We start from the raw sequence: 25,298 nt of genomic DNA on the forward strand, positions 1-25,298 counted from the left end.
CAAAGTTATCAGTTACTGAGTTTATTTTAATACTAACTGTACGTTCACACCGCCGCCGGCGAGAGCGGCAAAATTCGCTCTAGCCGCCCTGCCACCGACGCCGTAGAAAGATTCAGGGACGCTCTGACGTAGATTAGAATGCGTGATTTTTTCCTCTCAGGCGGAGGACTTCTACATTCCGATTGGTTGCCGCCGAACCGCGTCATAGCTTATTACCATAAAGTTGACTTGATTTCAACTCTTCTCGCCGCTCTCGCCGTCCAAGACGCGCCGCGCCGCCCTCGCCGGAGCTCGCCGCCGGCTCTCATTGAAAATGAATGGCTTCCGGCCACTTTGACGCTCTCGCCGCCGGCGGTGTGAATGCACAGTAAATGACACATCTAAGCATTTATGCATCTATAGAAACCAACAATTACTATAGATTCTCTACTATAAATTACAATTGCTATAGATTCTCAAATAGCTTACCTGATCTATCTCAGCTGCTCAGTGAACCCAAACAAATGGATGAACTAGAGGAAATGACTAGCACTATGAGCACCATTTTCTCTAGTACATTAGACATCGTTGCACCAATTAGATTAAAAAAGGTTAGAGAGAAAACTAAAGCGCCATGGTATAACAGTGCTACGCATGTTATCAAGAGAGAAACTCGAAATTTAGAGCGTAAATGGAAACAAACTAATTTAGAGGTCTTTAGAATCGCGTGGAAAGACAGTATGTCACATTATAAAAAGGCCCTAAAAGCAGCCAGGGCTGAGCACCTCCGCAAACTAATAGAAAATAACCAAAGTAATCCAAGGTTTTTATTTAACACCGTGGCTAGACTAACAAATAAACAGACATCACCTGAGCAAAATATACCGTTACAGTTCAGTAGTAATGATTTCATGAACTTCTTCACTGAGAAAATAGAAAGCATCAGAAACACAATTGTAAATGTACAATCTTTAATGGTGTCTTATGATTCAGCCTCAATTATCGCCCCTCAAGAACAACTACGCCGCTTTACAACTATAGGACAGGAAGAGCTAAATAAACTTATCATTGCATCTAAACCAACAACATGTTTATTAGACCCAATACCCACTAAACTACTGAAAGAAGTGTTACCTGTAGTGGAAGAGCCTCTTCTCAATATTATTAACTCGTCTTTATCTTTAGGTCATGTTCCAAGAACATTTAAACTGGCAGTTATAAAACCTCTCATTAAGAAACCACAATTAGATCATAATAACCTAGCAAATTATAGACCCATTTCAAACCTACCATTTATGTCTAAAATACTAGAAAAAGTGGTGTCCGCTCAATTGTGCTCTTTCTTGCAAGAAAATGATGTCTATGAAAAATTTCAGTCAGGATTCAGACCGCATCATAGCACTGAAACTGCGCTTGTTAAAATCACAAATGATTTACTTTTAGCTTCTGACCAAGGCTGTATCTCAATACTAGTTTTACTTGATCTTAGTGCTGCGTTCGACACTATAGATCACAAAATACTCTTAGATCGACTACAAAACTACACTGGTGTTCATGGACAGGCATTAAGCTGGTTTAGATCGTACTTATCAGACCGCTACCATTTTGTCTGTTTAAATGGGGAAAAATCGAAGATAACGTCAGTAAACTATGGAGTGCCGCAAGGATCTGTGTTAGTCCCTCTGCTATTCTCAATATTCATGCTGCCGCTTGGTAATATTATAAGAAAACATGGAATTAATTTCCACTGTTATGCTGATGACACTCAATTATATATTTCATCACGACCGGATGAAAACAATAAATTATCAGAGTGTGTTAAAGATATAAAATACTGGATGACGTGTAATTTTCTGCTATTAAATTCAGATAAAACGGAGGTATTACTTATGGGTCCAAAAAACTGCCCACAAAACCTCTTACAATGCAACTTCAATTTAGAAGGATGTCCTGTTACTTTATCCACTACAGTAAAAGACCTGGGAGTTATACTAGATCGCAACTTGTCTTTCGAAAATCATATTTCATATGTTACAAGAACAGCCTTTTTCCACCTTAGAAACATTGCTAAGCTACGTAATATGCTATCTGTCTCTGATGCTGAAAAGTTAGTTCATGCATTCATGACCTCGAGACTAGATTACTGTAATGCTTTATTAGCTGGTTGTCCTGCATCCTCAATAAACAAGCTACAGTTAGTCGAAAATGCAGCTGCTAGAGTTCTTACTAAGTCAAGAAAATATGATCATATAACACCAATTCTATCATCTCTACACTGGTTACCTATTAAGTTCCGTATCAATTACAAAGTATTACTAATGACCTATAAAGCCCTAAATGGTTTAGCTCCTGGGTATTTAACGGAACTTCTATCGCCCTACAATCCATCGCGCTCTTTAAGATCACTAAATTCGAGGCTTCTGGTCATTCCTAGGATATCTAAGACCACTAAAGGAGGGAGGGCATTTTCACATTTAGCTCCTAAACTCTGGAATGGCCTTCCTGATATTGTTCGAGGCTCAGATTCGCTGTCCCAGTTTAAAACTAGATTAAAGACGCATCTCTTTAGCCAAGCATTCACATAATACTTACCTTTTATACTACAGTTGAATCAGATTGAATGCATTAATATTAGGAACAGCAGCTACGCTAATTATTTCCCATCCGCTTTTCTGTTGTTATCTCGGGACGCTAGTCCCGAGGTAAATAGAGTTCGTCAGCTCCAGTTTGTATCCAGCCTCTCATGGAAACTTCAGATGCCCCAACACCCATGCAGAGACGACTCCACGCCCGTGAGGAGACGACTCCACGCCGGCGATATGTTATGCCCTAAATTAATGCATGATTAACTAAATGTATTTTTCTATGTACATTTCTGAAATGCACTTTCTGTAAAGCTGCTTTGAGACAATATGTATTGTGAAAAGCGCTATACAAATAAATTTGAATTGAATTGAATTGAATTACTCTCAGTCTGCTGACACCAATGAAATGAGCTTTAAGTGTCAATTTACAGGAGATCTGAAGACATCTGCATAATAAATGAGGTGATAACAGGAACTATTGTCATGAAATAAAGAGTGTTTTCAGCAGATCTGTTAATATTGATGAGCCTCAGACTATCAACACTCTTTCAACAAGCCATTCAGGATCATCAGCAGATCATCTCACTTTATTCTGAGTGCTTGCTGTTAGAAACACATTATTTAAGTCAGGATAGATGATCAAAGCCCATTAAACTGCTCAATTGAAAGATGATAGTTATTTCTCTCAATATGACATGGATTAAACATCAATAATACAAAAACAAACACTAATGCCACTCATCTTCAACCACTACAGCTACATAAATATGAACTGAAACATGGTTTGATTTTATGATAACTACATTCATTGTATTAAGGTAATTAGATCTCTAACACGTAACAGTTTTTATGTGCAGAGACTGACAATCTTCAATGACAATTAGATGATTATCTTTGCTTAATGTTGCGAACAGCAGCTTAGCTAGTTATATTCCTTTTGCTTCTCTGTTTTATCTCGGGATGCCCATCCTGAGGTAACTAGAGAGTACGTCAGCTCCAGTCTGGATCCAGCCTCTTATGAAGACTTGAGATGCCCAACACCTGTGAAGAGACCAACTCTTGACAGGACTTCAGATGACGCCAACTCTGAATCAACGTGATCTCATGAGAATACGTGTGCATTTTTACACAAAGTGTGGTTATACCACATGTACATTACGTACACATATGTATGATTATGTAATTGTAAAGTTAGTATAACTTTATTATTATTATAAACATCATTGAATGTAATTTAAGTGTTTTGTCGTGTTGGGGCAGGGCTTTTTACATGTCTCAAAAGTAACAAATAAAATTGAAATATTAATGGACAATCTTTTAGTTGAACGACGCCAGAAAAGTCCATAAAGCCAAGAAATTCTTGTATCGCAGAACAAGGCATCTAGATTTCTCTATCAAGAAATTACTGGTTGTATCATTGATTCAGTGTCATTTTGATTATGCATGTTCTGCATGGTACTGTGGATTATCAGTTAAACTTAAAAACAGTCTGCAAGTGATGCAAAATAGTGACTGCTGCCAGTACATGTTAGAGTGGAGCAGTTAAAGTTGAATCATGTTATAAATGGCTCTGCTCCCAAATATTTACACACCCTTATAAAAATGGTTCATACTCAACATAATCATAATACTACACTCTAAGAAATATCTGTTTATTAACAGTTGTATCACTGTATATTTTTACAGAAATTGTCCATAGAACGTCATTTACGGGTGTATTTCTGTTTATTTACGTTTCGAATTGCATTATGGGACTTTAATCTCTGCTGCAACTGCCAACTGCCGTGGCCAGAGACGAACGATTTAAGTAGAACGTCTATTAACGAATTTGCAACGTCTCCCTTTCAGTGGTAAGTAATTTTTGTGAAAAATGTACATTATCCAAGTGACTGTTTTATTTGCAGTAGTTTTAAATGTTATATTGTCTGGGTTAATCGTGTGTAATGTTAGGCTATACCATTTTGAATTTCCGTTGGCTATTGTTAACTTTAACGTTAGCTTCGTGAGCTGCAGTTATGAACCAGCGCTTGGTTAGGGAGATTAAAGAGCTGTGTTTTCTCAGAAGATTTAAAACTGACCAGGTTTGAGTGAGTTGTTTTTTGTAATATTAGGTCAGAGCCAATTATCATCCCTTATTTGGTCATGTCCCGCTTCTCCATTCTTTGTGGGTCTGTTAATTTACGGAACTATTGTCAGTATTTTTATTTGGAGCGGGAGATTTTGACTCCTGTTTGAAAAAAAAAAAACACCGCGTCTCCTCTGTATGTGAACAAGCTGGCTGTGAACGCGCAAAAGCTTCATCTCCAGCTCCACTTTGCGTGTAAAAGGTAATTTTGAAATGTCATAGAAGTTAACACTAGTGTTTTCTTGGTATTGTAAGCTGCAAACGTTAACTGTTAAATGTTCGGTCGTGGTTAAGACAGTGTTAGGCTAGTGCGACATCAGTGGTGTCTTTTTGGGGGCTGAACGTTAAATGAAGGCTCTCTTTTAACGTAAGTTAATCCTGGGCCATTTTGAGTGAGCGAAAACCCTAACTTAATCCAACATTCACGTTTGTTAGGTTAAATTAACTTGCTTGCTGCAGGCAGGTCTGCCATATGTGTGTGTGGCTGTTTACACAAGTTTACTTTAATATTTTACTACTAAATCCTAATCATGGCAAACTATATATCGTTGGAAAGGTCTAAGTATTAGACTCAAGAATACATATTTGTTGATGATTTTGCAGAAAAATATATGTTGGAAGAGTAATGGATTAATATATGACAAGAGTGCGTATTAAAAAATCTGTATCATTACAAGAGTTTTCACCTTTGTAACAAAACGTCAACAACTAGCCTACACTTTTAATCATTCAAACTTTGATTTTCATGCTCAAAGTTCATAAAAAAAACATTGATTCTAGTATTTAGCCAAAAATATTCAGAAAATATTATACATATAGAGATTATCTACCTACCCCTATGCTGTAAGTTATACATTATTGCAAAACAAAATAGATTTAGCATGAGACTGCTTCAATTACGGCATGATGTCCATAACTTGTAGTTTAGCTCAGATAAAGTTGTAAATAGCTGTTAACAAGAGGGAACAAAGTTGAAAATAGGTGAAAATTGTAAAGTTTAGATTGTAAAAAGTTTTGTAAAATGTTTGTGGTTTAGTTTTGATAGTTTTCTTTTTTGATTCATTGTCTTATTTGTTCCAAATGAATTTTTTATAGAAATGTAACATTTATTAGTATAAAAGCAATCAAACAAATAGTAAAAGAAAGTGAACAGTTACAACAATGGAGAGACAGTTCTGTATGAGACGAGGACGGTGTCTGTGTGTCGGCGTTGCACTGCTGTTGTAGAGTAACGTTATGTGAATGGAAACATCAAACTAATGCACATTAAACTTACATTGTGTATGTACTTTTTGTTTTCAGATAAACTACTGTGAGTGCCAACGGATGACTCCCTAAAAGCCCCGCAGTCTTGCTTGCCAATCTGTGCACCTCCTTTCTACCGGTACTTCTATGATTTTTTTTTTTTTTGTAGATTTTTTTTAAGAACTACTAGTGCCAACAGTTGAACAGATGAAATCCTTAAAAGCCATGCAGCCCTTTTACACCTCTTTGCTATTGAGACATTTATGAGATCAAGATGAGATTTCTCATTGACTTGCTCTCATGATGTTTCATTGTGGTATCTGTGAGTTTATCAGTGCCTCAGTTTCAGACTATGTAAAGCACGTCAGGACCCATAGAAACATTAGCCGGGCAATTTTTCCTTGTGGTTTTCCAGACTGTGGAAGAAGCTTTTCCTCTTACAATTCTTTAAATGTGCACTTGTCCAGAATTCACAGTGAAGGGAGAAAGCAGTCTTTTAATCGTCATATATCTGTGCAGTTAAAGTGTTCTTGGGAGTTTTGTGGCAAAGAGTGTGGAAGCATAAAATGTCTTGTATCCCACCTTAAGTGTCACTTGCAAGAGGGTCTTGAAGTGACATGTCCTTACAGTGGATGTGCAAAGACTTTCAAAGTCAGATCCTCTTTTACATCTCATTTATCAAGATGTCACAAGCACTGTGATGTTACACATATTGCTCAAAGACATATCAGTGAGACAACAGAGTATGCACCTGCTGATTCTGATAATGGGCAGCCAGACATTGATAGTGAAGTCCAAACAGTGCAGCAAGATAGAGACTCTCTCCCAGGGTCAACCCAGGATGGATACACTGAAAACATGGCTCTTTTTTTCCTTGGCTTACAGGCAAAGTATCTTGTCCCTGCATCTACAGTCTCAGAGATTGCAAGTGAAATGAGAGTACTTCAGGATATGCAGCATGAGTTTACTATGGATTTGTTTTCAGAGGGTCTCCAGGAATATGGTGTGCCTGATGAGGCATTACAAAATATAGGGAAACGTGTTTATGAGCAAAGTCCTATGCAGGCCACACTACATGCGAGTAGTGGCACCTTAACCACACACCACAAAAGACTTCAGTATTACAGGAAAGTTTTTAACTTGGTAGAACCAGCACATATAACATTAGGTCATGATTACAAAGGCAAGACAAAACATTATCATTATGTTCCCATTTTAGAAAGCTTAAAAGCTGTTTTGAGCAATGAAAGTGTGCGGCATCACTGCATGAAAAGTGGGATTTTCGACAGTTACCGGCGCTGTAGATTGTCGTGGAAGTTCAGGTTTACGACTGCAAACGGCAATTTACAGGCAACACTGCAAACTGTCGGAAATTGTCGGAAATTGACGTGGGACTTGCTTGCCCCGTGACCCCCCTCCCTCTAATGCTTTAACATGTAAATGAGACTGCTGTGAGCTTTACAAATGCAAATGAGGGTAGCAGGGGGAGTTTTATCCCAGGTGACTAAAAGGTATTAACTTAATTCAAAAAAAAATACAATACAATACAATATTTATTTATAACGCACAATTAAAAACAGCCAAGGCTGACCAGAGTGCTGTACAGGGCAATAGATAAAATGCAGGGCAGAAACAGGACAAAAAAAAAAAAAAAAATACTAAAATAAAAAAAAGGCAATAGTTGTATCATAGTCAAGGGGTATTAAAAGCAAGAGAAAATAAATAAGTTTTCAAGGATGTTTTGAAGATGGAAATTGAGGGAGCTAGTCTGATATAGAGGGGTAGACTGTTCCAAAGTTTTGGGCCTGCAGTCGCAAAAGTGCAGTCGCCTCGTTTTTTAAGTCTGGATCTGGGCACGATAAGAAGACAGTGATCACTGGATCTCAAAGTACGAGATGGAGTGTACGGGCAGAGGAGATTGGTCAGATATTGGGGGGCCGGTTTGTTAAGAGCTTAGCTTTATACACAAATAGTAAAATTTTTAAATCAATCCTGAATGTGACAGGTAGCCAGTGGAGTTTGAATAGCGCTACCACTTTTGGAGCAATGCACAACATGTTGCAGAAATTTTTACTGCCCTTTTTGTGATAGCAGTATTATTAAACAGACAAAATGGGACAAATTGAATAACCACATTAAAATCCACTTTAAAAGGCTGTTGTTCATAAAGGAACATCTGGACTTACAGTGTACAGTGGCAATATATATTATTTTACATTTATCCATTTGTCAGATGCTTTTATCCAAAGATAGATGGGACATTCTACCAGAAACGTACATTATCTGTCCTTGAATTGTTACAGTGAATAAAAAAGTATTTCATCCAAAAATTTCTAAAACTGGCTCATAGTTGATTTCTGTGAGTTGTTCTGTAAAGGAATATGTCATTCATTAGGTTCTCAGATATTTTTTTCTTTATTAAAAACACTTTTGAAAATTACAAATCCTGTCCATGCCCTTGTCCTCAGCCAAATTGGAGCTACAGCTTTCATAGTTTTGTTATGCTACAAACTGTTATTTAAAAAAAAAAAACTCATCAATAACAAGTTTAAGCTGTTATCATTCACATCAACTGATCAAAAACATAAAATTATATATAAATTCTACAAATAAATTCTATTTTACAACTGTCCCCATGTTTTGGTCAGTCCTGTCACGTTTACATAAAACTCTACATAAAATGTGTGAAATACACCTTTAAGGGTATCACTCAGAGGAAGTGACATCATTTGACCCAGGTGAAGCTTACATTGATTAAGGCTGAATTGTTTCATTGAATTGTATGATTTTAAGCTTGTTTTTGTATGTTTTTTTTAGGAAGACGAGCTAAAGGGTCAGGCCCTGTCACGGTTAAACATTACAGAAAATAATGAAAATGTTTTAAATCCAAAACATGTCTAAAAAGGTTATTGAAATTCCTTGCTTGCATGTTAACAGTTTTTATGCTAGCATGCTAGCAGGCTGAGTAATGGCAGTTTACAATGGCCAACCGTCAGGCCCTGTCACATTCCTGTGTGACACGGCCTTACAAATTAATGTTATTGTTCTTTTTTATTACATTTATTGCATATGTTGTGTATTTAACGCATGCAATAGTAAAATGAAGGCCAAGGTGCTTGATTTTTATACAACTGTGGCCATGGAAGTGATTTAAACACCTAAATTCAATTATTTGGAGGGCTGTCCCAATACTTTTGGCAATATTATGTATGTCCTTGGCTGAATTTTACCATAGTCTAATATTACTTTAACATTAAAATTATAATAATAATTTAAAAAAGAAATGCCAATCAAAACTTAAATAAAGAACACAAAACATAACTTTTTCTGCATCATCAAAATCCATAAAGTCAGTCCTGTCACAGTACCGTCAGTCCTGTCACGCCATGGTCAGTCCTGTCACACAGGAAATTATGATAAAAGTGTACTATTTGAGGAAATATTAATTAATTAATCTCTTTAACTGTGTAGATGAAGGTGGGGGTATATATCCACTACTATGTTTTTATAAAAATCTCCTATGTAAAGGTAGTTATTTTACAACTATATGAGTGCCTGCGGGTATTCTGTGATTTTGTGTACTACAGTTGACCGAAAAGTTACTTATATTTCTTAAAGGAATTATAAAACCATGTTAGATACAATCAGGGACATGTGATCAATAAGAAAATGCTATCTGTATCAAAGAAATTCATTAGGAAACCATTCTAACATATACAAATTTGTCTGTGACAGGGCCTGACATTTTAGGGGTGAAATGCGTATAAAAATGTATTTTATTTAATCATAAAAACATGCTGAGATGGGATGATATGTGTTTCTCATAGTTTAACATGTCCTCCATATGTCTCAACGTTCAGATTTAAGAAAAATATATTTTTTTCCCCAAGATTTTTTAAAGTGGAAATGTACGTTTCTGGTAGAATGTCCCAGATGGTTTTCTGCATGATTTAGACAAAATATTAAATTATCTTCATTAATGTCTAAAGGTTACACAAACAATCCACACTGAAACTTAAGCTAACAAAACACAAACAATTATATATTCCTGTATTCTCACAGTAAACTGCCATGCAGGCTAGAATTGAGAAACATTATTGGATAAATCTTATAATTTACATTTCTCTGGGCCAATCGGAATCTTAGCACTTTTTCTCTTGGCCAATCATAATCTTGAAGCACACACAGCGTCAACAACAGCTGAGCTCGCCATTTGCCTGGCTACCGTGCGAGTCTAATGGAAACTCACGCATGAATTTTCCTGCATTGAACTTGTTTTAGCGCCTGCCAAAGTGAATTTTTGTCCCGCCAAAGTCTTATTTGATCGGTGAGTAATGTAAGTTAGATGAACGGCTGCGTTTGTGACGGGGCGCATGTTTTAACTAAAAGAACGACCAGAGAGAGAGAGAGAGCCGGTCGCGCGCGCGCACTCTCTGTGTAAACAACTTCTCGTTAGCTTTTGGCGCTTTTTTTTTTTTTTTTTAAAGTTAGCTTGCTGCTCATGGTTCATGTTCAGTGTCCATGTTATTTTAGCTGTAACGTTACACGAGAGATTATGTCAATTTGGGATACTAAACTGCACGTAAACCGATAGCAGCATGGCATAGAGTTCTGAGTCTGACTGGCTAACTTAGCTCTTTGCTAACTAAGTTAGCTTGTCCATATAGCAGCTTGCTACGGGGTTCACAGATGATGCAAGGTGGGTTTAAAGGTGAATTGTCTAATTTATAAATGTGCGTCGTGAATGTGACACCTAATGTAACAACGTTACCAGGCAGAGGAGAAGGACGATGAGGTGATTAGATGAAATATAAAATCGGTTGATACAAATTGGGCCTGAAATTTTATACAAACATTTTGCAGTATTATTGGATTCGGATGAGAATATCAGGGGTAATCGTTTTCTCTTCATTTATAATTGCAGTTTAAAAATTAAATTCTTTAACTTTATATATTTTATTTTACATTACCTCTGTATAAGCGTCAAGATATAACGTTACCCCCTTCAATAATGTACGAAGGAAGCTGCAGCCCATTGAGGACACCAGCATGTTGCACAATACTGGTGAGTACTGATGACAACTTAAACATAATATTGTGTTGTGTACAACATAAGTCACAGGCTTATTCATGTGTTTTATCTAATAAAGATTGTGCCATGTCTAGCCAAGTGGAGCGTCCTGGCAGTGAAATGTCCACTCCTGGTAAGTACTTTTCCCCCTGCACAAAACATTGCTCTGCACAAAGTCACACTCCATTCAAGACAAGTAGTTTTTTACTGCTTGTGAATAATCTATTTTAAATATATACAGTGCTGGTCAGAGTTATTTAAGCTGCTTAATTAAGAGTGAGAACCTACTCATCTTGAATGGACAAAAAAAGCGAATGTTTTTGTCTCATCTTTCCATAGAACATTTGAAAAGTAACTGACACTGGAACTTCAAACGGGCCGTGTTCTATGGTCAGAGTCTGGTGGTCCCTCTGCCCGTTAGAAGTTCCAGTAGTGTCAGTTACTTTTCAAATGTTCTATGGAAAGATGAGACAAAAACATTCGCTTTTTTTGTCCATTCAAGATGAGTAGGTTCTTCTCACTCTTAATTAAGCATAGTAATGACTCCAGTATTTCATTATTAAATTAGGATAGGCAACATGACCGTACTTACTGGCTGACTCATGTGTTTCAGACTCTAAGTCAAACTTTGAATGTCTTGTGGAAGCCTTCTCTGACCCGGAGAAATGTGCAGCCAGATTTCAGCGCAAGGAAATTTCCAGTGAGTATTCACTTTATCTGTTGCCCCAACCTTTATTTCTTTTTTCAGTGGAAAATAAATTTAGTTTTGAGGATTAACATTTCAGTATTTTTCTACAGAGATTGGACTTTAATGGCAACCAACAATCCCAATGTTCAAAGAAGGTTCAAATGTCTGTAATGCCAGCAGACTAGCACAAGACAAACAATTGTTTAAAAAATACATAAATGTGTATATATAATTTTATAAAATGACAGATGGTTTTGCTAGATAAGAACCTGATTTCTCGACTGGGATTGTGTAGAGACTCTGAAGCTGCATTGAGACGGACATTTGAACCGTCTTGGAACATTGAGATCTTTGGTTGCCATTAAAGTATATGCCATTAAATATGGAAATGTTTTCCTTAAACTTAATTTCTTTTCCACTGAGGAAAGACAGACATGGATATCTTGTCACTCAGTGTGAGTAAATTATCAGGAAATTTTCATTTTGAGGTGAACTAATCCTTTAAGGCTGATTTATACTTTTGCGTCAGACCGAAGCCCGAGCCTCTATGCTATAGGCTACACTGTTTCATTTATACTTCTGCATTGTTGTCCCTGTTGACGCACAATTACACATGCAGAAAGAAGCCTGTGAAACCCGAGGGAGGCGTTCTAGACCAATCACAGCGCTTCCGTCCACGTAAAATTGACGCATTGTTACATTTTGGGAGAGGTGCACGTCAGGGTGTGCTAAAGGGTACGCTATGTACACAGCCTACTCTGTAGCTACAGCGGGAGGTCGACGCATAACTATAAATTGGTCTTTACTTACTGCTTGAGAATCAAGTTTGGTAACAGTTTATTTTATTGGCTTAATGACATGTTTCAGACAGTCTTGCTTAGAAGAGCAGAGTGTGGCAATTCTTACCTTTTTGTTTGATTTCAATAATTGTACATTTTTGAATAATCTTTGTTTTTTTCGCCCTTAAGATGCTAGCGCACCTCTGAGCAAAGACCTGTTGACACCCAGTAAGTATTCATCTCATCGGTCACTTTTGTATTTTGTCAGGCCTTGTGAAATGTAAGAATATTCAGTTTTTCATGATTTCATCATAAAGCAAGAGGTCATGGGAGTGATGGCTATTATTTGTTTAATAATTGTAAATCATGTAATTTACAGGAAGCAGTATGCCATCTTCTCAACTCTGAGACAAATTGTGGGCGCTACGAACTGGAGCAAGGTAAAAAAAATTAAAGAATCTTACATTCTTTTATTTTTTTACTTTCATAAAAACTTACAAACATTTTAAAGGTAAGATTCAAAGAATATGCTTTCATTCTCTTGTATAAGAAAATAGATCCGTTATAGTTTACGATCTTAATCATACATTTTGTTTCCATAGAGTAACCTCGCCTCATAACGAGGGCGTAACCTCACATTTACTCAGAGCTATGTCTGCAAGTCCAGATTTTCATGACGCTGATCATGACGACATTATAAGTAACTTTGACTATTTTCTCCTTGTTTTATTTTACTGTGACTTGCGTTGTTTTTATTCATATCACTCTCATTTAATTGTTTTCCAGCTGCCTGTAAGACGTACTACGAGACAGTACGCAGGAGCTTCAGGTACAAACAACCAGATCTGGCACTGCAGGCCGAAGCTGTGAGGGAGTTCAGCTCGGAGTCGAGCGAGAAGAAAGAGGGTAAGATTTTTAGTCAATGTGACTATTTTCAAGTGCATTAATAGATGTTTTGTGTCCATACACAGTGCATCACAGTACTGATTGTCTGTATTGGTTGTTTTTACAGCTGCTAGAAGCGAGACGGTGTGCTAGGTGAGGATGACGTGGGCATTTGGAAGTGCGCCACCATAGATCTGATGTCCCATGAAGTTCAACCACCAGCCAGGAGCTCACAGAGCTCTGTGCTACGCTGCAGTCGAGATTAGAGGCGACTCCTAAATACAGGGCAACGCACCACAGACGTTTTCAAAGTGGATCGAATTCAGAGAGAACGCCGCTAGTCACCTACAGCTCCGAAGATGAAAACAGACACTGAGCTTCCAATTTGTTGTGTGTGCAGATGATCTATGCTTTGTACATAGGTGTATATTGTTTTGTGTTTGTGCTAATAATAAAGCTCTTTCTTTGAATAAACAGCATGTCCCTGGCAAATTTTCCTTTCCTTTATAAATTCATGTCCTTGATGGTAATAATAGTGTAGTCCATAGGTTAACAATGACATGAATATACCACAGAATAGCATATTATGAATATAAAAAAATAATTTATGTATCATCATTTATATGAATATTATAATTTTTTGAATTTATAATGAGCGAGGGTGACCAATAGTAACAGATCTGCCAACCAATCACGAGTGATTTTTCTTGTTTAAACCACGTGGGTTCAACCAATAGTGAGTGAGGAAATTCAAGCCTTTCTCTGGCGGGAGCTGCTATTCATATGGTAATTAGAGCCATTCACACCTCCGGCGCGAGCGCTCTGCATACGTCATGGTTCGTTTCCGACAATATTCGGCACAGACGAACGCGACGTTCACAGGCTGTAAATTGTCGTTAACTGCCGAAAATTAGGGAGATTTACGGCCGTTTACGGGGTCGGAAATCCCAATTTTCATGCAGTGCATCAAATTCTAAATCCTATTCATGCTGACAATAGCAAACTATGTGATATTGGAGATGGCTGTGTCTCTAAATCCAATTAATTGTTTGCATCTGATCCGCATGCTCTTCAGATCATGTTGTTTCAAGATGCTTTTGAAGTCGCTAACCCTCTAGGGTCTGCTAGGCAAAAACACAAAGTTCTCGCTGTGTATTACACTTTGGGTAATGTCTATGCACACAACCGATCCACTGTTGACTCAATACAGCTTGTACTTCTTTGTCTGGAGAAGAACTGTAAGCTGTTTGGATCTGAGAGAGTTTTTGATATTTTGATGTCAGACTTGCGTGACCTGGAGTCAACAGGCATTTGCATTGAAGGTAAGACCTTCAGAGGCAGTATTGCATGTGTCATTGGAGACAATCTTGGGTCCCACTATCTTGGAGGATTTACGGAAAATTTCAGCTGTGCAGAATATTTTTGTAGGTACTGTCACATTAGAAAAGAGGATTTTCAAAGAAATCCTCTTTCTACAGCCACAGAGAGAACGCCAGCTAGTTATAGGGAATCATTGATGGAGTTGGAAAATAACCCAGATATGCAAATGCACAAAGGCATCAAGTCAAACAGTGTTTTGAACAAACTGACACATTTCCATGTTTGTGCACCGGGACTTCCACCCTGCCTTGCCAATGATTTATTTGAGGGCATAGTTGACTATGATTTGGCCATGTACTTGCAGTTCCTAGTAAAAACAAGGAAGTGGTTCAGTTACGATGTACTTAACAGCAGAATTGTTAATTTTACAGGAGAGAGTCAGAACAAGGCTAATGTTCTGCGTAACAATGGGACAAAACTTGGGGGGCATGCTGCTCAAAATTGGTGGCTTCTTCGTTTCTTGCCAGTACTGTTACATGACAGGATCAGAGACCTTATGGATGAAGTTTGGCAACTCATACTGCTACTTAGGCAGGTGGTTGAGCTTGTATGTGCTCCCGCACTGTCAGAATCACAGGTTGCCTACATGAAGGTCCTCACTGAAGAGTACATAGAAACAAGGCTTCTCCTCTTCCCACTTAAAAGCTTAGACCCAAACATCATTACCTTTTACATTATGCAGATCTCACATTACAGTTTGGGCCATTAATTCGCACATGGACGATGAGATTTGAAAGTAAGCACAGCTATTTGAAGAGGTGTATTCGGGCAAGTAAGAACTTCAGAAACATCACAAAATCCCTTTCAGAGAGACATCAGTTGTTGCAGGCCTACCAAAGCAGAGGAAATGTGTTCTCCCCTGAGTTAATCATGTCTGACTGTACAAGGTTTTACCCAGAGTTGTATGATACTCAGATTAAGGGTGCATTGAAAGCATTCAATGTCACATCATCAAATGCGGTAGTGACAGACAGAATTACTGTACGTGGCACATGCTATGCAAATGACATGCTTGTCATTTTGAGCTGTAATATTGGAGAGTTAATTCTCGGGCTGATTGCATGCATTGTAGTGAAAGAACAAAAGACTGTACTTCTTGTGCTTAGACAGAAAAAAGCAAGTCTTGATCCAGGTCTTGGTGTTTTTGAAGTAGAGAGTGAGGGTGGTATTTTTATTTGCAAAGGACTTGATGAGCTTCTTGATTACATTCCACTCAGACACTACAGCAGAGGTGGCAGACTGCTGGTTGCTCTTAAACACAGTCCACCATGGAGTCTGTAAGGGAGAAGATCAGAAGCACATGGCATTCACTGGAAGAAACTACTATCAGAAAGTTGACAGATGTTGGAGTCACAAATCTGGAAGACTGCACATTTTTAAGTGTAGCAGACTTGGATGGGATTTTATCATCTATACAGTCCAGGCGGCTGATCAGTGCATTTTCCTCAGGTATGTTATGGGCTTGATCAGACATTGAACAGTACACTAATTTCTTTAATTTAGTTAACTTCAAATAAGCTTTATTGCCATGATCAATCAGAAACCTATATTTTGCAGCTAATACTACACACAGAAAATACCCACATAAATATGGCAGTATCTGAGGATGAGGGGGGGTGCATAAACTTGGGATACATTATTTCATTTTTCAAAGAAAATCAATCTCTCTCTCTCTCACAAGAAAGGCTGCTCGATTATGGCAAAAATCATAATCAGAATTATATTGGTCAATAATGACATCATGATGATTTAACATTACTCAAAGATTACGGAAACATGAATTTATTGAACTTTTTAACAGTGGATTTCCTTGATCTTTAAATATAATTTAATTGAAAACAAAAAAAGCTACAATTATCTTGTTTTCATAATCGTGATTGAAAATACAACTTTACAATTGTATTAATCACCCAGCCCTACTTACAAGTGACAGTTTGTTTGCTATTGTTCACCTTTTGGAGTCCACTTTTTATTTGTTTTTTCTCCCCAAGTGTCTCAGAGCACCTTGGATGTGTCCTGTACTCCCAACCTTTGTAGTGTTACCAAGAATCTGATGGAGATGCCAACTGTGACACATCCAGAGATGTTTCAAATCCCATGGCAGAAGTTTCCAGTTACAATGATGAATGCGCTGAAGGAGAAGAGGAGGCCACTACCAAAAGATAGAAGACACATGATCAGGATCATCATGGAAGACTTGATGGCTAAAGACACCAGACCAGGCAGAAGCAAGCTGAAACAAGTTGTACCCTGATACCCTGATTCCTTTTTGGATAAATCTGGCACAAATGTAGTGGGTCAAGGTTTTGCCTCCCTTGTTATGCAAATGGAGAATCGAGTCGAGAACATCAGGCGACAATATGCTTTCGGCACATCCAATGAACGGAGACCAAAGAAGAAATGCAAATCATCTGACCGTATACGGCTGTCGTCAGTGGCAACCCGAGTCCCCAAATGACTTTGACAACGAGGAAAAAAAGAAAAAGCTGCAAGACGCCTTTAAAGAAAATGTTTTACCTGAGAGCGACATTAAAAGATTAATGGCTGAAACATACTGCGCCCAGCGCATCACTCTGAATACCGAAGACAATGTACTCAAACTCATGGAAGAATGGCCATACCTGTTTGAAGCCACCTGTCTGCTTGACCACACAGAGAAATTGCTGGGATTTTCTGTTCAAACCAAACTTATGAACCAAATTGAGGAGAAGGGCAAGACCATCATGGAGTTTCTTGTGAGCAAGGGAATCAGAGGAGTTACTACAGATCCAATAAAACTCCTCCAGGGCCTGATGGAGTACTTTGCGGAGGAGCCAAAGGTGCTGCTGCTAAACGAAGAAGTAAGCACACAGCATAAACTCATAATTTTATTGGAATTTGGTTTAGTAGGAAGGCAAGGTAGTGACGCACTGATACAAATGTTACCACTGCCAATACAGAGTCCTGAGCATTGCAGGGAAATTCCACAGAAAAACAACATTTTGTGATTCAGATATGTCTGTCTTCACCTCTTACAGGATGCTTTAGCAGAACTGCCAAGCAACCCGTGCATCATAGTTGGTAAGGATATTCATGTCTGCTCTTAAATATTTGAAAGTGCTGTATATTTGTTTCATTGAATGAAAAATGTATTGTCGTTATTTACATGTTTTGCAGATGAAGGAAGATACAAAATATCAGCGGATGAAGTCACAGTAAACCACATCATCAGCAGTTCTCTGGTTGCTGTCAGCTATGTGTTCAGCCTCTTCTACGTGCTGAACATCATGTACCCCAAGGGAGCAGCCCTGACTCTGGAATTTATCCAGAGGTAGGCCTATGTTTTGACAAAGTTCTTTGTCCATTTTATAGTATATTTAGTTTTGCAATGCCATGCCAAAGTGATATGATACATTTTTTGTGTTGTCACAGGAGCCTGCTGGGTATCAATCCAGAACGAGGGTCTAAAGCAGAAAAAAAGGGCACGAAACAGTACAACATTCCACCAAAACTACTTCGATTCCTGTCGGATCTGAGTGACTTCCAGAATCCTTGGAAGATTTAAAGGTCGTTACACAAACTCCTTTGTTACTCACACTGTCTTATTCTGTTGAAATCTTGTACATTTGGCACAACTCTGTAAACTCAGTAGATGTTAGGTCTGGCAACTCACCATAGACGCGGTTCAATCCGAGGGGTGGGATTAACGGCTGTCTTTCAAATTCCCTCTGCACGCAATAGGACTGTGCTTCAACCAACCAGAGTGTTTCCCAACAGCGGAGCTTAGCTGATAGATTCAACTTTTGCCTATCTGGCCGGCAAAACGACGAACACATCTTCCTTTTTTTAAGAATGACTTAAGTGCCGTTCTTTGCTCTTTTCTCAAAGAAAAACTAAACTCCAAGTCCTCCAGAGTCGCGGCCAAAGCCGATTCGAAAGACTGTTCTCCAGCAACAGCCGCCATTCTTTGTTTTCAAGTCGCAGCAGGTAACCGTCGCAACTCTGTCGTCATATGTTAAGGAGAACTCCGGTCAAACTTGACCGGTGCACTTGTCATTAGGCCTGTCGCGATAGTCGATGAGTCAATTAACTTTAAGTTGGCTTGAGAAAGCCGGACCAGAGAGTTTGAAAAAGTTAAAAGTAGTTAGAAGTTTGAAGTAGTATGAAGTTTAAAGTAGTTTAAATTTTGATTGATAAATTAGTTAGATAGGAAGAAAAAATATTAGTTAGAGAGAAAAAGAAAGATATATTAGTTAGAAAGAAAGATTAGTTAAAAAGATAGATTAAAAGAAAGATTAGTTAGAAAGAAAGACAGATTAGTTAGAAAGCAAGAAAGAAAGAAAGATTAGGTAGAAAGAAAGAATGAAAGAAAAAAGAAAGTAAGATTAGTTAGAAAGAAAGACAGATTAGTTAGAAAGCAAGCAAGAAAGCAAAAAAGAAAGAAAGAAAGAAAGAAAGAAAGAAAGAAAGAAAGAAAGAAAGAAAGAAAGAAAGAAAAGATTAGGTAGAAAGAAAGAAAGAAAGAAAGAAAGAAAGAAAGAAAGAAAGAAAGAAAGAAAGAAAGAAAGAAAGAAAAAGAAAGAAAGAAAAAGAAAGAAAGAAAAAGAATGGTGGATTAGTTAGAAAGAAAGAAAGAAAGAAAGAAAGAAAGAAAGAAAGAAAGAAAAGAATGGTAGATTAGTTAGAAAGAAAGAAAGAAAGAAAGAAAGAAAGAAAGAAAGAAAGAAAGAAAGAAAGAAAGAAAGAAAGAAAGAGAATGGTGGATTAGTAAGAAAGAAAGAAAGAAAGAAAGAAAGAAAGAAAGAAAGAAAGACTAATTAGTTAGAAAGAAAGACAGATTAGTTAGAAAGCAAGAAAGAAAGAAAGAATGAAAGAAAAAAGAAAGTAAGATTAGTTAGAAAGCAAGCAAGAAAGCAAGAAAGCAAGAAAGAAAGAAAGAGAATGCTGGATTAGTTAGAAAGAAAGAAAGAAAGAAAGAAAGAAAGAAAGAAAGAAAGAAAGAAAGAAAGAAAGACTGATTAGTTAGAATGAAAGAAATAAAGACTAATTAGTTAGAAAGAAAGAAAGAAAGAAAGAAAGAAAGAAAGAAAGAAAGATTAGGTAGAAAGAAAGAATGAAAGAAAAAAGAAAGTAAGATTAGTTAGAAAGCAAGCAAGAAAGCAAGAAAGAAAGAAAGAAAAGATTAGGTAGAAAGAAAGAAAGAAAAAGATTAGGTAGAAAGAAAGAAAGAAAAAGATTAGGTAGAAAGAAAGAAAGAAAGAAAGAAAGAAAGAAAGAAAGAAAGAAAGAAAGAAAGAAAGAAAGAAAGAAAGAAAAAGAATGGTAGATTAGTTAGAAAGAAAGAAAGAAAGAAAGAAAGAAAGAAAGAAAGAAAGAAAGAAAGAAAGAAAGGAGAATGGTGGATTAGTTAGAAAGAAAGAAAGAAAGAAAGAAAGAAAGAAAGAAAGAAAGACTGATTAGTTAGAAGGAAGGAAGGAAGGAAGGAAGGAAGGAAGGAAGGAAGGAAGGAAGGAAGGAAGGAAGGAAAGAATGGTGGATTAGTTAGAAAGAAAGAAAGAAAGAAAGAAAGAAAGAAAGAAAGAAAGAAAGAAAGAAAGAAAGGAAAGAATGGTGGATTAGTTAGAAAGAAAGAAAGAAAGAAAGAAAGAAAGAAAGAAAGAAAGAAAGAAAGAAAGAAAGGAGAATGGTGGATTAGTTAGAAAGAAAGAAAGAAAGAAAGAAAGAAAGAAAGAAAGAAAGAAAGAAAGAAAGAAAGAAAGACTGATTAGTTAGAAGGAAGGAAGGAAGGAAGGAAGGAAGGAAGGAAGGAAGGAAGGAAGGAAGGAAGGAAGGAAGGAAGGAAAGAATGGTGGATTAGTTAGAAAGAAAGAAAGAAAGAAAGAAAGAAAGAAAGAAAGAAAGAAAGAAAGAAAGAAAGAAAGAAAGGAAAGAATGGTGGATTAGTTAGAAAGAAAGAAAGAAAGAAAGAAAGAAAGAAAGAAAGAAAGAAAGAAAGAAAGAAAGAGACTGATTAGTTAGAATGAAAGAAATAAAGACTAATTAGTTAGGTTTTACTAATTACTAATTAGACGCTTCTATCTCCACGAACGCGCGCCGACCGCCACCGGAAGCCAGTTATTTTCGTTTATAAAGTTTTAAATATGTATATTTTTACGACAAAACCGCACGGATTACCCTCAGAAGGCCTTCGTTTATCCCCCTGGAGCCGGATGGATTACTTTTGTGAAGGATGCATGCACATTTTCTGTCTTTAAGCAGCTGGACCCCATTGCGTCACATTATAACCACTGAAAGATCTAAGACATTTTCTAAAATAACTGAAAATGTGTTCGTCTGAAAAAAGATTGACATATGCATCTCGAACGGCTTGAGGGTGAGTAAATCATGGCTTAAATATCATTTTTGGGCGAACTATCCCTTTAAAAAGAAACTGACATGCCTTTTATTGAAAACAAAAAGTTTTCTGGTCATTAAGTTTTAAAGATATATATATATATATATATATATATATATATATATATATATATATATATATATATATATATATATAAATAGGCTATATAGCCTATTATTCATACTTTTTTATATTCCTAGATGTATTTGTTGAACTTTTTCTTATACAGTTATATTGCTAAACTAAAATAGCCTACCATTTTCAGTTTAGTGTTACATTTGTGGCTGTGGCAAATTAATATATTACTGTCAAATGTAAGATAATACAAATACTGGGTCATTCTATGAAAATGTCAATTTTTCTGTCCCTAGCCTTTACAGAAATATTACACTTAAAAAACACTTTAGGGTTACAATTTCTTTACATTTTAAAATAAAACAATATGTTATTTGAACAATTACACCCTCTTGAGCCATCAATGTGGCAATATTTGATTTTTATTAATTATATAGAATTTCAAGCACACAGAAGTGCTCATCCCCACAGTCATGTACAGAGGGAAAATGTATACATAACTATCAAATATATATTATGTAAATGATATATATTAAAAAAAATGCAGAATAAATATTATAAAATTTATAATGAAAGTAGAGGTCCCCTGGAGTTGTGTCACTGGTGTTACCATTAAACAAAAATCTCTTATTTTGAAATAAAAATCACACTGATGACATCACTTGACTTCCTTCTTCCAATTTCCTGAATATCTATGAAGAAAAGCCAATGGTAGATCCACTGTCTCTTTTCAGTTATCAGAAATCTTCTCATTTATCTCATGATTTCATATGAAGCTTTTAGTTGAAGTCACTGGTATGACCTACTTTACTGTTAGGTAATTGTAAAAAAAAAAACTAGAATACAAATGGATTAAACTACTTAATTTAGTTAGTATACCATGATTGACAACATGTGGTTTGTTACCTTGCAGCAGCCATTTTGTAAAATTATTTTTTCATGAAAATTGTCACTGGTGTTACTGTCACTGGTGTCACCTTTCTTATGGGTAACACCAGTAACACCAGTGACTTCCAATTATAGATAAACTTTATTGTGTCACTGGTGTTACTGTCTTTTTTTCTGTCACATTAAATGCAATGTCACATGTGACATAGTAATAATGTTACATCTATTGTATTCTGCTACACTCAAAAGTTAAGATTTAAAGGATTGCATCATTACTTGATTTTAACTGGTTTTCAAATATTTTCATTGTTATAGCAAATAGATGGTAGCGCAGATGAACTAACCTCATTCAAGCACACTTTTAACAAACCTGATTAAAATAAATAAAACATAATCTCTTTATTTGTTGCATTATTATTATTTTTCGCTAACTCTGTCTACATGTGCTGAAAAAAATTGAAATAATATTTCATAAAAACCTTTAATATTGGCAAAAAAGTAAGGTAGCCTAACACCAGTGACAAAAAAATGGTACATGCGGTCTAAATGTACATAAATGTACAAAAAATATAAAAAAATCATTAAGCTGTAATTTATGCGTATTCATAAAGTCAAAGGATAATCTAATAATGTGTTGTAAGTTTAAATGTTAGAAAAATAAATCAATTTTAAGACATCTTGCCATACCAAAAGTGGACTTTTCTGTAGAATGACCCTACTCTAGTTCACTGTATGTATTTGTTCATGTTTTATTAAGGGATAAGTCTGAAACCCTACTCTAACTCATTTACTCATTAGTAAATTTACTCATAGAGTATTATGAGTTCCTCACTAACTCATAATACTCATTTTAACTATAGACCGATCTCAAACTGTATAGACCGATCTCAAATCTTCCTTTCATAGGCAAGATCATAGAAAAAGTTGTCTTCAATCAGCTGAACAAATTCTTAAGCTCGAATGGATACTTTGACAATTTTCAATCTGGTTTCCGACCGCACCACAGCACAAAGAAAGACAGCGCTCATAAAGATAATAAACGATATTCGCTTAAATACTGATTCAGGAAAATTATCAGTGCTGGTACTACTCGACCTCAGTGCTGCATTTGACACTGTCGATCATAACATACTTCTGGACAGGCTGGAAAACTGGGTGGGGCTTTCTGGGATAGTCCTAAAATGGTTCAGGTCATACTTAGATGGGAGAGGTTATTATGTGAGTATAGGAGACCATAAGTCTGAGTGGACATCCATGACATGCGGAGTCCCTCAAGGCTCAATTCTTGCGCCACTCCTGTTCAACCTGTATATGCTCCCAATGAGCCAAATAATGAGAAAGAACCAAATTGCTTACCACAGCTATGCAGACGACACACAGATCTACTTAGCCCTATCGCCTAACGATTACAGCCCAATTGACTCCCTGTGCCAATGCATTGATGAAGTCAACAGTTGGATGTGCCAAAACTTTCTTCAGTTAAACAAAGATAAAACTGAAGTCATTGCATTTGGAAACAAAGATGAAGTTCTCAAGGTGAACGCATACCCTCACTCCAGGGGTCAAACAACTAAAAATCAAGTCAGGAATCTTGGTGTGACACTAGAGTCAGAGCTTAGTTTCAGTAGTCATGTCAAAGCAATAACTAAATCAGCATACTATCATCTGAAAAATATTGCAAGAATTAGATGCTTTGTTTCCAGACAAGACTTAGAGAAACTTGTGCATGCTTTCATCACCAGCAGGGTGGATTATTGTAATGGACTCCTCACTGGCCTTCCCAAAAAGACCATCAGACAGTTGCAGCTCATACAGAACGCTGCCGCCAGGATTCTGAGCAGAACCAGAAAATATGAACATATCACACCAGTCCTCAGGTCTTTACACTGGCTCCCAGTTAGATTTAGGATTGATTTTAAAGTATTATTACTGGTATATAAATCATTCAATGGCCTAGGACCACAATACATTGCAGGTATGCTCACTGAATATAAACCCAACAGATCACTCAGATCATTAGGAACATATCAGCTAGAAATACCAAGGGTTCACTCTAAACATGGCGAGTCTGCTTTTAGCTATTATGCCAGCCGCAGCTGGAACCAGCTTCCAGAAGAGATCAGATGTGCTCCTACAGTGGTCACATTCAAATCCAGACTCAAAACACTTTTGTTTAGCTATGCATTTACTGAATGAGCACTGTGCCGCTGTTCGTCCGACTGTACTGTACTGTATTTCATTTTATTTTTCTAAACTGTTTTAATTATTCTTATTTATTTTTATTATTTTTATTTCTTCTATGTAAAGCACTTTGAATTGCCATTGTGTATGAAATGTGCTATATAAATAAACTTGCCTTGCCTTGCCTTGCCTTGAAACACGGCATGAAATAATTCTATCAATTCACTCAGGGCTAGTAGTAGCTATACAGCTGTATTACAGACACACGTGTTGAGAAGAGGAAGAGTTGCTGCATTAGAGTCATAACGGATCTAAGCGAGTTCACAAAAGCTTGTCTGAAAGATAGAGCAGTTCCCACTTTAAAAGCAGAAGCTGTTTATGTGTCACCACATGTACGTTTTATGCTTTGGTGCTGATCAAATAATCCCTTCGAGGATTGTAATATTATGAGGTAGAACGATTGTATGAAATGCATGGATATTTCTGCGTGTTTAAACATAGCATTTAAAAATAACCGCGTATAGAAAAAGTATGAGACTACACAAAAAAAAAACATACCTTCCTGAAACGTCCTGTAACAGCCGTTCGTGCACAAGTTCTGCTCGATTCCTCTCCACTAATATTCTCTGATTCGGGCTGAAATTGATAAGGCAATATTGACGCCTGTGTTTACAATACACCGAAGCACATGCAACTGGTAACGGCGTGACGTTTCCGGACAGCGTGAACTAGGCGGTTAGCGTGCGAATCACAACACACTGGGCCAAGCTGACCAATCAGAGCCCGTTGTGTATTTCTGAGGGAGAGGCTTCTTATAACCAGTAAATCATCAGACCGTTTTAGAAGGAGAAACAAAACGGTGCAGAATAAAAGTAGATATGAAAAATAATGCGTTTTTTTTTTTTTTAACGAGGCATGAACACATGTTAGACTGCACCCCATAAACGCAATCAAGCCTTCGAAAAAGCTGATCAACCATCCATTTAACAGCTGCTGAAAATACTCTTTATTGTGTAAGTCTTGGAGGCTTACAGTGCTATTTTG

The 25,298-nt window shown here is 36.9% G+C and overlaps 3 protein-coding genes across 9 annotated transcripts in view; 2 read left to right on the forward strand and 1 right to left on the reverse strand.

Annotated features, from left to right (window-relative positions):
* LOC309498904 (uncharacterized protein) overlaps positions 1 to 24,964 on the reverse strand; it is a 41,336-nt gene extending 16,372 nt beyond the window's left edge. For both annotated transcript variants that reach the window (XM_082169868.1, XM_082169869.1), the window contains exon 1: positions 24,813 to 24,964. The gene's annotated coding sequence lies outside the window, so the exon portion shown is untranslated. The remainder of the gene's footprint in view (positions 1 to 24,812) is intronic.
* LOC309502227 (uncharacterized protein) lies at positions 11 to 19,917 on the forward strand. Of its 3 annotated transcripts, XM_082174495.1 has the most exons (5): positions 11 to 6,073; positions 15,955 to 17,577; positions 17,755 to 17,797; positions 17,894 to 18,047; positions 18,149 to 18,923. In XM_082174495.1, the coding sequence occupies exons 2-5, from the start codon at positions 17,098 to 17,100 to the stop codon at positions 18,279 to 18,281; spliced, it is 810 nt and encodes a 269-aa protein (XP_082030621.1). In that variant the 5' UTR covers positions 11 to 6,073; positions 15,955 to 17,097; the 3' UTR covers positions 18,282 to 18,923. The 3 variants fall into 3 exon arrangements, 1 of the variants encoding a protein (XP_082030621.1); XR_014207206.1 differs by lacking the exons at positions 15,955 to 17,577; positions 17,755 to 17,797; positions 17,894 to 18,047 and adding an exon at positions 19,032 to 19,917 and having other exon boundaries at positions 11 to 4,414; positions 5,992 to 6,073; positions 18,149 to 18,985; XR_014207207.1 differs by lacking the exons at positions 15,955 to 17,577; positions 17,755 to 17,797; positions 17,894 to 18,047 and adding an exon at positions 19,032 to 19,917 and having other exon boundaries at positions 12 to 6,073; positions 18,149 to 18,985.
* Positions 10,102 to 14,327, forward strand: LOC309502892 (uncharacterized protein). Of its 4 annotated transcripts, none has more exons than XM_082175484.1 (10): positions 10,102 to 10,261; positions 10,798 to 10,827; positions 10,916 to 10,999; positions 11,085 to 11,138; positions 11,619 to 11,705; positions 12,662 to 12,700; positions 12,852 to 12,912; positions 13,075 to 13,172; positions 13,259 to 13,378; positions 13,485 to 14,327. In XM_082175484.1, exons 3-7 carry the CDS (start codon positions 10,984 to 10,986, stop codon positions 12,878 to 12,880), a joined length of 225 nt encoding a protein of 74 aa, XP_082031610.1. In that variant the 5' UTR covers positions 10,102 to 10,261; positions 10,798 to 10,827; positions 10,916 to 10,983; the 3' UTR covers positions 12,881 to 12,912; positions 13,075 to 13,172; positions 13,259 to 13,378; positions 13,485 to 14,327. The 4 variants fall into 4 exon arrangements, with proteins under 4 accessions (XP_082031610.1, XP_082031609.1, XP_082031607.1 ...); XM_082175481.1 differs by lacking the exon at positions 10,102 to 10,261 and adding an exon at positions 10,299 to 10,633; XM_082175483.1 differs by lacking the exon at positions 10,798 to 10,827.
* Positions 24,965 to 25,298: the final 334 nt, after the last annotated feature.

The sequence above is a fragment of the Leuciscus leuciscus genome, assembly GCF_965113295.1.
Source record: "Leuciscus leuciscus genome assembly, chromosome: 1".
NCBI classification, from domain to species: domain Eukaryota; kingdom Metazoa; phylum Chordata; class Actinopteri; order Cypriniformes; family Leuciscidae; genus Leuciscus; species Leuciscus leuciscus.